This window comes from Adelges cooleyi, unplaced genomic scaffold, assembly GCF_023614345.1.
Source record: "Adelges cooleyi isolate 19-005CV unplaced genomic scaffold, UGA_ACOO_1.1 ACOO_flye_CR_arks_rails_tigmint_CR_PRNA_30, whole genome shotgun sequence".
In the NCBI taxonomy this organism is placed as follows: Eukaryota; Metazoa; Arthropoda; class Insecta; order Hemiptera; family Adelgidae; genus Adelges; species Adelges cooleyi.
The window spans coordinates 13092401-13107239 of NW_026095971.1; the positions used below are offsets into that span (position 1 = coordinate 13092401).

Consider the following 14839-nt stretch of genomic DNA (forward strand, 5'->3'; position numbering starts at 1 on the left):
GGGCCAGACTAGACGCATTGGCATTAACGGCGGTGGCGACTAGCTTTAACTAACTTTTATGAATAATTCCTACGCCATCGTTGCAATGGCTATCACAACCCTACAGCCGCTAATGAAGCCAACAAACCGCTTGTCTTATTGAAAAAAAATCATCATATTAATATTATTGGTACGATCGTTTTCAAGTAAATTGTGTTTGCACATATAGATGGCGTTGCGTTGCATGGTATTTTCTGTTCTGTAATATTCGGCGGCGGCGGATAGAGAATGGTCGACGGCGGCGGCGCCTCGTATGCCCTCACTGCTGTCAAACCCAGACGACCTTCATCTTCATTCCCGTTCTCCCTAGCCCGTGGCCGTCGGATTCGTATTACTCATACCCGCTGCGTCCGTTCGACACACCGTACGCTGCCGTCGTTGTAGTCGCGAGTCCGTGCTGTCGTTGCGTTTTTTATACACACATACACCGTTTTGTAACGTATGATACGATAAATGTGTATTTTATAATATTTAATTTATGCAATGTGTATTTATTTATTTCAAAACATTTATAAATTGTAAATGAGATAATATTTTGTTTTAACGAACTTTACCTAATTGGGTGTAAGCTCTAGCGTGTTTATCAAAATAATTCTTATCGTGGTTTAAAATAGTGCGCGAGTGGTTGATACGCGACTCTTTCTATTGCTGTTGTTTAGACGTACTGTCGTTGTGCTGCCTATCAACACCTTACAATGGAATATTACGGACACGAATCACGGGTAAATAATAACAACAGGAATGTATTATCAATATGTTGTTATATTATACAAACTATTTCAATACTATTTTGATTAATATTAATAATAATACAATATATTATAAATACTATGCGTAGGCGTACGCCTACCGACTTTATTGTTCAGCGTTTAGGCTATGACGGTATTTTTTTTTTTGCGGACACATTATCATTATTTGATGATTTTTTTATATTATTATTACTATATATATATTCGCGTGCGTGCGTACATATTAGACGGAATGGACACATATACACGAGTTGTGTAGGGGCACCGTGCGGGGTTAGAGGGGGGCCCATAACGGACGTGGCCAACAGAGATGCCGGTTGACGGCCTCTAGCTGCGGATGTTTTGTAACGGTATCGTGCCATTCTTTGTGAACTCTCGTCGTACCCCTGCCGCCGCCACCGCCGCCACCGCAATTCAACCGGCCTCTTCCCCGTCACCCTATGCTAGATTTCAGACCGTTGACCTTGAACGCGCGGACGCCGTTCACGCACCGTCCTTATAAGGGCCACGTAACGTTATTTCATATTGTATACACAACGACGCGAGACGGCGCACCGTCGTCAAAATTGAATTCTGTTTCGTTAACCATTGTGGCCTGGCTCAGGCTGTAAATGTTTAGTACTTTTGTCTTCACGTTTAAATTTTACGAGTGTTAATAAACATTGTATATTGTATAGTATCATATAGTGTGATTGTGCATTCGGACGGTGATAAACAGGACAATAATAATATGTCTTGGTGTAATATGGTAGTACGACGGTGAAGTCAATGGCCTACAAGCGCCGCCCCACGGTCTCGGTCATCCTTTCCTAGGCCACGTCGATCTACGGTCAAGGTCACAATTTTGCGGCTGATAAACGATATTATTCTTGGTTTTCTATTATTATTTTTCTTATCTGATATAATAATAATAATATTATTATTATTATTAACGCCGACAACCGGCTGTCGATTACCGCGAGACGAACCTGTCCGCATTGTCCTACTTGTTTAACGGTGTGAAAAAAAAAATAGATAAATTGCGTTGATGGTTTTTTGATTCTAAGATTTTTACATAGATTTACATGATTATAACCCATTTAGTGAACAAAAGACGACGAAGACATGGGTTTCTTACATTAATAACGTGTTACCGCGGTCCGCGCGTTAAATAACAATCAACATTTTGGTAGATGTAGTCGGTATTAATAGACGAAGCAGGTTGATGGTTGGACGTACATCGATATAATATAGTCGGTTTCTGCGTTTTCACAGAGAAAGGCAGCTGTTCTAAAATGTTATATATTAAAATAGAAATAATGACGCTGAGAATAAAATGTAAACTATAGTACGCCGGCAATTTCAATCAAAACATTGAGATTGAATGAAACGTACTACGTTGACGCCTGACGAATATTATTGGCCCGTGGAGAAAATTTAACCGATTTAAAATATAATGTAGTCCCTAGTGATAACATTCGGTAATGACGACACTAACTGGCACTATGTTTGTATCGAGATGATCAATTGGTAGTAATATTGATTATATTTATCGGTCACATGTTTCTAAAATTAGACGAGACCATTTTATTAGACTACGGCGTATATATAAAAACATCTATAATGTGAAATAAACAGCTCTGATGTAATCGAAATGTTAAGTTAAATGGCTTGTTGGCCATAATCATAGACGTTATGAGGACACTTAATTTTAAAGCCAGAAGGGATAGCTAAATTTTTTATAAAAAAAGGCCTTAAGTTAAAGTAAACAGGATTGACTCGAGGAAGACTTCGCTTTTATACATTATACAAAATGTACTTATTTTATTATATTATTTTTATGATGCACGTTAAATACATTTGTTTTAAATTAAAATAAACAATTTTTTTTAACACTGGAAAATGTAATTTATGTTAAAATATGTATAAAATGTATAAATCCCGTTCATAATAATTATAAACATATATTTTCAAGAATAATATGTTAAATAATAATAATTCATAAATTACTCTAGATATTGTTATTTCTATTATTATAAGTCGGAGGAAAAATGTAAAACAATTATTGTTGTTTTAAACAACCCCAGCGCCGAAATTTTAATTGGCGGTAAAGCTATAGTCCAGCTCACGAAAACTGAACGTTCAAGGCCGATGGGCGGCGGCCAAATATTGTCGATGCCAGTGGTTCTCCGTTTGTACGTATTATTGTTGTTGTCAGCTGTTGGATAGAGTCAGCTGTTATGATAAAATATACATACTAAACATATTTTTATTGATTGCCATATTCTTAACACGTAACGTAGTACGCGAGACAAAATAATAAAATATGTACATTTAAACATTTCAAAAAGCCCGCCAATTATTTTGATACCCACTAATGGAAATTTGCCACTGGTAGCGCTGATGTCAACGTTGACGTTCAGTTTTCGTGACCGAACTATAACTGTGTATGCATATTATAAATAAACCGTCTTTAATTGTTATCTTGAAATACATACCGACATTATATCACACCAATTACAATTTGCAGTAGCCAATAATTACTTCGTACTAGAATATCCAATACTTTGATAAGTTAAAAATAAATCTCTCGGTGATTTTTTGGAGTAGGCGTATTCAAATCTATAAATATCAAGATGTATTGAAGTACTAAATAGCAAAATGCCAAAATATTATTTTCCGTTTGGAACAAAAAAATAAAACTCAGGTTCTTACCTAGGTAGAACTGTTTCGAACTTCAAATAACTTGTTTTTCGAAAATCAATTGTGAGTTTCTTCTAATTTCTTAAAACTTTGAAAATCATGTGTTTATGGGCAAACAATAGACTAATAAATCAATATACCTCAACCTAACTTCCTCGCAGAAGCCACCCGCTACGGATGCCTGTCAGGTAGTAAGGTCACGTACAAAACCTCAGCGGGCCTCTGGTTACATTTAAAAATATAACATATACCTACGACATGGTAAACAATGCCTTGTGTGTTGGATTGCGAAAATTATTTAAATTCAATATTATTACATTGGTAAACTAACAAGACCGCCGATACAGTGTGATTGTCTCGCTTTTATGCTCTTCTAACTGAATAACATTCAGTACTCTCTCTAAAAATCACAAAAAATCTTTTTAAATCGGTAATCACTGAAAGAAACAAATGATATAATTTTAGAATATTACTGCTATTTGTCGTGTTCATTGCTCGCTAGTTTGACTTTATTAATTAAATATTGAAATTAGATTACCACCATTGTCGTTTACTTCAAAAATTAAATGAGTTAGACATTTTAAGAAACATAGCTTACATAGGTATATAACAATCAAGAGGAACTAAAGTTTTGACAATTTTATTTTACGATTTACTCAGGGGTTTGTCAGTTGTGTTTGTGATCGAGGATATTTATTTATTTATATTATTTACGGGCTGAGCCCTATATTTACAATAGGTATATACAATAATTAATTATAGTAAAAAATATTATAGGTAGAACAAATAACAAAAAGGTAAGAAAAAATGAACATAAATATTAATAAAGAAAAGTGGGGTCCGCGTTGGCGATGAACATTAATCGTCTAATTGGTTCGTTTTTCATAAAATTACTCTTAAATTGGGGAATATGGAAGGGTGCTAAAGAACGGGATGAGTATTGCGGAATAAAAGACAGGATATCAGGAGAGTCTATATTGTTAGATAGCAGATCATTAAACAATTTTTTACCTAACATCCTTCTACGATCAGCTAAGGAAACTAAATTATGTTGATTCGCAACCGGAGCGTAGTCATGTGGAAGACATGGAATGTCCAAAATGAAACTTGCATACGTCAGGAATTTACGCTGGACTCTCTCGAGTTGTAGTGAACCATTGGCAGTATGTGGGTCCCAAATTATTGAGCCGTATTTTAGAATGGGCCGCACTAGTGCACAAAAAAATATCTTTATCGAACTTTTTAAGGTAAAATCCCTGACTAGTCTCATAATAAATCCTAGTACTTTGGACGCTTTACAACAAATCATATGTGATCATATATCGATGTGAATGCTGGGATCTAAAGAACTGCAGAGCTTAAAGCCAAGATCAATGACACAGCCATCAACACGCAGAAGTTCAGAATCCAAGAAACGATAGGAGTATATTATTGGGGATAGAATCCTATTGAAAGTCATAATTTTACACTTAGAAATATTTAGAGATAGACCTAAAGTATTAAAGAAGAAAACAAAATTATTTAGATCGTTTTGAAGCTTATGACAGTCGTCATAATATTATGAGATTCATAGGGATATAACTATAGAAAGTATTTTTTTTAAATGTATTGATATCTTAAAGCATATAAGTGCTACGTCCACGTTATATTGTATGGACACACTTGTGTGCTTTAAGGTATCGATAATATACACTATTATTACAATTTTAATGTAAAATCAAATTAACTATTGTGAACTGTCTGCTTAAAACGTCAATTTATTTATTTCAGAAGTTCTAACTGTTGAATATTATGTATTTTGAAGCATTTAGAATAAATATATATTAAAATAAACTGATTTTCTTAATTTAATAATTATTATAATGTGCATTAAATTAAAAATTTTAATTTATACAGATTTAAAATACTAGCGAAATGTTTTTTTCATATTACTAAAAATATCTTTTACTAATTTACAAATGTTACATAATTTGTTTTCGTATTTTATTATACTTATGTAAATTTTGTCTACAACATAATTCAATTTCTTACGTTTTTAACTTAAATATGTATGTATCTGTTTTGTAAATTTATTTATTAATATTCACGGACTCAAAGCCCTAAGGCAGCGTACAAAATATTTAGAACAAAACAAAAAATGTTTAGAAACAGAATGCGATGAAATCAAAATTGCATTATTTAAAAAATATGTATGCTGTTATAATTAAAACCGATTATACTATAGTTGTAGAAATCTTGCTAATATTTGTAGATAAAAAGTAGTCAAATCTACTCAGTCAGTGTATGTCTCAGTAAATAGTTAATAAATTTGCACTATCTTGGCCTAACGTATGGTAATGATCTTCCGACTTGCAGCAAGTTTTTAAAAAACGTTTCTTAAAATATAGTTTTTTGCGAACGATACAAGATATCTGAAATTGCACAGTTTAATATGTAGTTGACTGAACTCAACATGTATTAAAAAGTCGGCTTTCTTTCTTGATAATTGTAAAAGTCATGACTGTTTTTGCTGTTATCAGTCGCTTCATTTTGACTCTAGTAAGATATTTATTTTGGTTATGTTAGCATACAAAAAAGTATGCTATAGTCCGATAGCCTTTATACAGGGTAGGGCGGAGCCGACTGACGAGTTTTGAGGGGCTATAAATTACGAACAGTAAAACTTAGATAAAATCTGTTTGTTTTATTAAAATCAGTGTGAAATCCCGTTTATTAAGTTAAGTTTTTAAAATTATGCCTCCGAGATGGCGGCCATCAGCAGCAATATATTGCTGTAGCCGATATTTGGAGTTTACTCATCGATCTTTGGGTCTGTGAATAAACAGAATTCTTGATACTGGGCTGAAAATAACCCACGGAAACTCCATGAAAAACCATTCTACTCCACTAGTGACAATGTTCCAATTTGGAAAATACTGTGTCTCAATTTGGGGTGTTCGGCCGGTACTTTTTTGAGGAGGACAATAGGACTGTCACTGTCACTTCGGCGCGATATGTTCTAATGTTGGAAACTTAACTGCAGCACTGGTTAGAGGAAATGGATGAAGAATATGACTTGGGGGATGTATGGTTTCAACTAAATGGGGCTACAGCGCACACAGCTCGAAATTTGCTAGTTTTTAATTCGACAAATGTTCCCTGGGCGGTTGGTCCAAAACTTCAGAAATCGCTTACAACAATGTATTGCTAATGACGGCCGCCATTTTGGTGATATCATTTTCAAAACGTAACCTAAAAAATGGGATTTGTTAATGATTTTAATAAAACAAACTGTTTTTATCTAAGTTTTACTGTTCGTAATTTATAGCCCCTCAAAACTCGTCCGTCGGCTCTGCCTCATCCTGTATAATATTGAAATTAAAAATAAACTAAAATACTTTGAAAGTTATGTGCCAATGATTAAGCAGTGGTTTTTAATCTGTCTTGCTAAAAATGCCCACACATGATTTTTTTGGGGGTGCTTTTATATATGTTGATTAATATTGAGTAATACGAATTTAGTTTGCAATTCGACTGCAGATCGTATTGTGAACAAAAAAGAAAAGCGGAGAAGCGTTAGGAGTGGAAAATGGCTGCCAACCAGCCTTTGGGCTGTTAACAAAAAAAAAAAATGTATGAAATATCTACAAAGATATCCTTCGAGTTTTGTAACTGCCAGTATCATGCGTAATGCGTGTACAAACTACGAGTGATGAGGTGAGGGGGACACGTCGGAGGGAGCTGTACAAGACATCGATACCATCATCATCATCGTTGCTATTATTATTATTATATTTATTTATACAAAAAGCACTCATTATAGTACACTGCTTTTTTTTTATAGTATTGTATACAAGAGCAGTGCGCATGCGTCTGAGCCTGACCTTGGCAAGGTTGAATTTTGAGAGTCCGACGAACCGTGCGGCAACGTCGCGCCTTCTCTCATTACACATACACGCACAATACACACTATGTATCGCATTCACACAATCACATACACGTAATACATTATAGCGTTGACAAAATTTGTAACGTGTGTTCACTGTTGTCGTCGTCCTTTTGGATTTATAAAAATAAACAATCTCACCGGCTTGGTGTCGCGTTGTTGCTAGTGTACTGCCAACGTTTGGCATAACCGCAACTGGAAAAATATAAAATCATTATAGCTATGTTGGATGATGATTTATTATTCACCGATACGTTGGCAGTGACCGGCTCTAAAGATTATGCCGTTTAGCCACACATTCGACAAAAATAATGATAATAATAATGGCATATGTGTATGTACGTAGACGTAAATGTTTAAATGAGCAATGAAAACTGGTGGTATTTTCAAAATACTTAAACCGTTAGTCGTTGCAGCCTGTAGGCGCTGCTTCTACGTTTGCACGGAAAACAGTGAAATGTGCAGTTTTGTCACGCGTATCGCATTCCCAGTCTATTATATGGTTCAAAACAAAATCCAATGAATTCATAAAATAAAAAGAAAATTTTTTTTAATAGTAATTAGAAAAAACTATATATTCTAATATTCACTTTTAATGTATAATTACATCATTTTCGAAAACATCTCTCTATAAGTTGAATCAAGTTATAGATCTTCAGAATCTATAGCTAGAAAGTGTCATACTGTTGAACATGTGATTTGCATGTTTTTCCCTTCACGTGTTGTCACTGATAAAAGTAACACGTTTTACTGTAGTCTGTGACACAAACTAATTGTGAAATATCTTTCAGTAAGCAGTTTTCTGGAGAGAAGAGGAGATTTTACTCGTAAAAAAGATAATAGGTACTTGTATATTTGCATAGCATAGGCGTAAATAGTTAGGGGAGTGTCAGTTGTGGAGCGCAGGGTAAACTTTTGCATTTCTAATTGCTTCTATTAGTTTTTAATGTGCTTTTCCCGTATCATATATCATAAATGCCCTGATATTTAAAAAATTCATATAGAACCACTGCTTACCAAGCATAGATTTAACGTACATAAATAGACCACGCCATTTTTGACGCAAACCTAACTATCCATTTCGTTATCAAAACGGTTGCCTTATATGCTCGTGGATAATTTATGTATGTATTAATCTATGTTCCTGGTCACTGCGCCGCCTGTGCAGATACACATATCCCGGTCTAGTATTACACCATACAAAATAATTTTGTTTTAAATAGTAACCAATTGAGTGGAAATGAGCTAAATGTTTACACCCCTATTCAAAAACTGAACGCCTGGAAATGGGGAATGACACATTTTAGAGCGAGCAAAATTAATATTGGGAGAACTGAAAACTGAGGCACACCAAGTCTTATTTCTTAGTTAGTACGCTATGATGCATAGAACAATTTGCATAAAACGAATGTTTTTGTAGAATTCTAATTTAGAGCGACAGGAATGACCTAATTTTTGAAAAAATATTTTATTAAGTTGTTATTACGACGAACGAGTGGTGTATCGGCTACCGGCTTTGTGTCGCGTACTAAACGCGTCACCGTGAGCGGTGTGGAACTTGTTGCGCAATTCGAATTACAAGTAGATTTGGCATTCCTCTCGCTCCGGTTTAGTCAGCGTGTGTGGTTAGATTATCCATTCCCCTGTGTTGTTCATTTTTTTTGTATATAAAATTTTCCGTGCACGATGTAGTTGGTTGAGAAACAACGGGTGCGGGTCGAATAACGTTAAATCTTTGGGCTTAGCTGACGACACAAAAATCGATGGTTTCTAGAGGAATAATTGCAATAATAATATAAACCCACAATCAAACGGCCGTATGTGTATTGTTAAACATCAAAATAAAGTATACCTACAGTTTATGTATAAGGCGTATAGCGAGCGTTATTGCCAATTATAAGCAATGCAACCAAGACATCAATAACCCCTTCGCACTAATACCACCACGGCTGCCACTTTAACCGTATTGGCCAATTCACTTGCCCGTGTCAGGTCACACAACCGGTTTTTGTCCAGTTGCGCCTGCTTCACCGCGCCGCAACATTAGCAGGACGCAGCTATAACGTAGTAGCCATTTTAAACATTGGCCGAACACTGAAAACTGCATTCGTCCGTTTTATTAATAATCGTTTATAAATTACATTTTATAATATATTTACAACGTACATACTATAAAATACTGCGTCGTTAATCGATCGTTTTTTCCTTTTTTTTTTTGTTTCTAGATTTCACATTAAGATCGTAAGACGTGATGGATATCTGCAGCACTAGTCGAGTGTATTTATGTGGAATGATCTTAAGGAATCAAGGGTCTCGCACGATATTACTACACCTCACTTGATTGCGAGACTACTTGCAAAGTTTCAGTACGGCATTAGTGTTCGTCATAATGGAACGCGGTCGAAAATGATTTCTAGTTGTCCCATGACTGTTATGTGATGGCCAATAGTGACGCCAGGATGTGGGGTCACAGTGTGGTGTCTTCGGGTCCAGTCACTGTTACATCGATCAATCTAATTGCTCCTCATTTGCCTAATACACAAATTACAACTATTAAAGGTATTGATTAGTTGTTTTACTTATTAGTGGAATTTAAATTGCGTTTATTTAATCTTGAACAATTCACAAACAGAAGAACCGCGTGACGGAGTAATCAACGAAAGGAAAGACGATGCCATAGATGAAGTCGGTTCAGAATGTGATAGAGAAGTAAGCAAAATTGATTTCTCTGGTGTGACTATGAGAAGTAAAAAAATGAGGGCTGTCGAAGAAAATATGCCTCGACCAATGTCTTGGGAAGGAGAGCTTTCGGACACGGATATGAAACAAGTATGATTCAGTGACTAAATAATTTTTTATTGAGTAGTATTTGAATAAGTTAATATTTTTTTAGGATGAAGATGATAGGTCCATGGATGTACAAACTGGAAATCAAAATTATTTATTTCCTAAACAAGAATGTGTAAACAATCAACAAGAGTCTCCTGCAAAACGTGTGATTTTTAAAGATAACAATTTGGTAAACACTTATTATTATTAAAGTCATATTAACTATTTTTTTTTCTATTTTTAATTCAAAATTTATTTATTTGATTATTGTATTATTGTTTTTAGATGGATCGAGTAATGGAACATGTTAAAAGTAAAGTTACTTCGTCAAATTCTGAAATTCCATTGCTTGTTGATAAACTGTTAGGTGGAGGTTACAGTTCACTATTGCAAAATAAGACTAATGGCGCTAAACAGCAGCCAGTTCATATTCCTCCAACTCAAAGTCCAGACTCAGCCATACACTCATGTTGCTCACCTGCACAATCTCCGATTACTTCTAGACATAACCCACCATCTTCTTCAGGATTTTCTTCACCATCCACGTTCACACCATCATCATTGTCGAGGAATAATAGCGATGCCTCACAATATGGCGGATCCCAACATAGCTCATGTTATAGTCAAAGGTTTTTGTCAAATATTTACAATAAATGTGTCAATGAGAACTCTAACACTAAAATATTTATATTTAACTTAGTTATTCATCAGTATCTGTTTCACCAACACAATTTTCACCATCTCAATCTCCGATTCAACCTAGGCATGTTCAGAGGAATTTTCATGAATATACAGTTGTTGAAGAAACCAATGGATATGAGGAAAAGATGTCTGATATTGGTCAACAACATAATATAACATCAGGGATTTCAAGACAACAATTGATCAATAGGTATGTTTAAGAATAAAAAAAATAATTGAATTCAGAAATAATGATTTATAATTATTTGTTATTTAGTCCCTGTCCAATTTGTGGTGATAAGATTTCTGGTTTTCACTATGGTATATTTTCCTGTGAAAGTTGCAAAGGCTTCTTTAAGCGTACTGTTCAAAATCATAAAAACTATGTGTGTCTTCATGGTTCTGCATGCTTGATTACTATAGCGACCCGCAAGAAGTGTCCCGCATGCCGTTTTGACAAATGTTTAAATATGGGTATGAAACTTGAGGCCATAAGAGTGGATCGAACCCGTGGTGGTAGAAGTACATATCCATTTACATACACAATACCAACGTCTAATATTCAGCCACCGCAAGGTAATCAACATACTGGAATGACCAATGTTGTAGATAATAAGGTCAAGCAAGAAGAGCGTGCGTGTCGGTCTCCTCCTCAAGAAATGGCCAGACTGATCCCTCCGTTATTGCAAGTGAGTTATATTGTACAAAAATAAACAATTGAATCACAATAAAATCTTATTTGTTGTTTATATTATTTAAAAAATTAATAGGAGATAATGGAAGTGGAGCATTTATGGACTTATAATGAAGGTGCATTTGATTCATCAAATGCAAGTGGAAGCTCTACGAATCATTGTGGTGGTGCCAAAGAACTAGAAAAAAGTCGTCTTATGGCTGAGAACTCTGGAACGGATTTTCTCTCAAACTTATGTAACATTGCTGATCATAGGCTATATAAAATAGTAAAATGGTGCAAATCATTGCCATTGTTCAAAAATATTTCGGTAAATTAACTAAACATATATTTTCATAATAAATATTTTTTTAATTAAATATTTTTATTCAGTCCTTTAATTATTAATCTTTTTATGCAGATTGATGATCAGATTTCTCTATTGATAAATGCTTGGTGTGAGCTTCTACTGTTTAGTTGCTGTTATCGATCAGTTAGTAGTCCTGGCGAGATAAGAGTTAGTCTAGGTAAATCAATATCACTAGGTCAAGCAAGAGACTTGGGTTTGGCACCCTGCATTGAACGAATGTTGAACTTCACTCAACATTTAAGACGCTTGAGAGTGGACCGCTATGAATATGTTGCGATGAAAGTAATCGTGTTGTTATCATCGGGTAAGAAAAATAACATATTTTAATACTTTTTATAATTTATACATCTCTACGTGTTTTTTTTTTCTATGGTTATGGTTATAGTTTGTATAATACACTCTTGACAAACACTAATTTATAAAAATATAATTGACAATTATCATTTTAATTTAACTTATCAGCAAAACATAATTTTTCTGTCCAACTTTATGTTCATGGCCTAACTGGCCTTGTTATTAACTACCCATGATTTGTCAAGTTATATGATTATTTAACAGTGTTAAATACTAAATGAATAATAATGGAAAAAGCTGGGAATAATATCTAAAAGAATATATGTGTATATTTATATTTTAAAAGGATAATATGATAAATGATTTAAATTAAATTGCTAAAAATTGTGTAAGTCGTTTTAATTTGTTTTATTATTTTTTTTAGATACAAATGACTTAAAAGAACCAGAAAAAGTTCGAGCATCTCAAGAGAAAGCATTGCATGCATTACAGCAATATACTATAGCACATTATCCAGAAATGCCATCTAAATTTGGAGAACTGTTATTGAGGATACCTGATTTACAACGTACTTGCCAGGTAATTATAAATACAGTTATTAGAAAAATTTCATAATTCTTTCAATTAAATTAATTTAAAATGGTTTCTTAGCTATCTTATGAAATTGGATTTATGGTGAGATTTTTGTTTTATTAAAATGTTTTTACTATATATTATTATTATTTTGTATATTTTTTACTTTTTTCCAGACCTCTAAAAACTTTTTAACATAAATGTTTAACCAACTTTTTGAATTAAGAATAATTAACTGAAAATGTTGACTAGCCAATAATCAGGTTTTGGATAATTACTTTTTAAATTAGTAAAGATTAAAATTTGGAACAAGAGGTATGATAACAAGAGGACTGTAAAGTAATTCAGGCAGATAATAAGAAGTCTTCTCCACCCTACCTCCAATCCTAAAATTTTAACTTTGATAACTTTAAAAGTAATTATCCAAAACTGGTTATCTACCAGTCAAAATTGTCAACAAATTATTCTTAATTTAAAAATGTAATTAACTACGCATGATTACGATACGGTTTTAAAGATTGATAAAGCTCTAAAAAAAACAAAATATATTTAAATATTGTTTAGTAAAATGGCATTACTAATTAAACCCTATGAGATCTATGAATATATTCTTATTGTTAAATAATTTATCATATAAATTACTCACAATTTTCATCCGTTTGTTGTAACAGCTGATTTTTATCACATGTTAACCCTCCATACAATTATTAGATTAATGAAATATGTTTGTAAAGATTAAATATAGGATACTGTTCTTAATTAACCTAAAAAAATGTTTATTTATTCTTTTTTTGCAGGTCGGAAAGGAAATGTTGTCGATAAAAAGTAAAGAGGAGGGCGAAGGACAAAGTTTTAATTTGTTAATGGAATTATTAAGAGGTGATCATTAATGAAGGATCATATGGGTGATCATAATATGTTGTAATAAAAATGTCTGTGAAAGTATTCTATAATTATAATTAGTATAAACAATTAGTTTGGATCAGGAATACGTATGAGTTTGTAGTTGAGAAGTACGTACAGTTAAAATTTTTTTTTTTTATAGCATGATCGATAACAATACTTATTTATATTTTCATAGACCAAATTAAAGTCAGATTTTATTATTGTAATTATAATTTATATCGGTTAATTAAAAAATAATTTAGAGATAAGTAATAATATTTATAAAAATTAAATTCAGAACAGTCTGAATACTGTGATCTTATATATAAATAGAATTAACATTATTTTATATATTATAGTGTGTATCGTACACAAATTATTTCTGAGAAATAATGGTAGTTTTCCTAAACAGGGTTTTAATTTTAAAACAATCATTTATGTTAAACCATTGTTCAATCCAATTAAAAAACTTTGTACTTAATAATTCTATGCGTATAGTGATGGGCTTGTTTATTTTCTATCTCGCTGTTTTGTACTTAAATTACATATTTTTAACACTTTAAGCAAATACAAATAGTAGTATTAGTACTACATAATCTAATTTTATTATTCTGTCAACTTTACCAAAATTCATATTTTTAAGTGTTAAGCCAAAATATCTATTTTAAATTTAGTAATGTTATCTTTAACTATGTTCATGTGCAATAAGTTGTTACCAAAATTATATTTCTGTTTCTTTGTTTTTATTTAATTTTTTCATTCTAAAATTGTATTTTGCCCATCACTCTAAAACAAATTTGGTATCACTGCAATTTTTATAATTAGGTGCATATTTTTTTTATATTTATTTTAAATATAAGCTTATATTTTTGTATGTAGGATTTTTCTTTGAATAGGCCAACAGTAAAATAAATGTTAGACCGATTTAAATAAATTAAAAAATATATATTTTTTACTATACATTTTTCAATTATTTGTTTATTAATTACACAAAGCAATATTACTATTTTAATTGATGAGTAACTGAAACTATATTTGTACAACACCATATTTCAGCATTTGTAAGACATGACTAATAATGAGCAATATTTTACTATTATAATTGTATGTATTATATTTTATAGACTATACTATACATT

At 32.8% G+C, this 14839-nt stretch overlaps 1 protein-coding gene across 1 annotated transcript; it reads left to right on the plus strand.

Moving 5' to 3' along the window:
• The first annotated feature begins 321 nt into the window (after window positions 1-321).
• LOC126838193 (nuclear hormone receptor FTZ-F1 beta) lies at window positions 322-14785 on the plus strand. The gene is made up of 11 exons (XM_050572388.1): window positions 322-761; window positions 9621-9954; window positions 10028-10224; window positions 10289-10414; window positions 10510-10853; window positions 10925-11116; window positions 11183-11594; window positions 11676-11909; window positions 12000-12252; window positions 12667-12821; window positions 13613-14785. Exons 2-11 carry the CDS (start codon window positions 9834-9836, stop codon window positions 13703-13705), a joined length of 2127 nt encoding a protein of 708 aa, XP_050428345.1. The 5' UTR covers window positions 322-761; window positions 9621-9833; the 3' UTR covers window positions 13706-14785.
• Window positions 14786-14839: the final 54 nt, after the last annotated feature.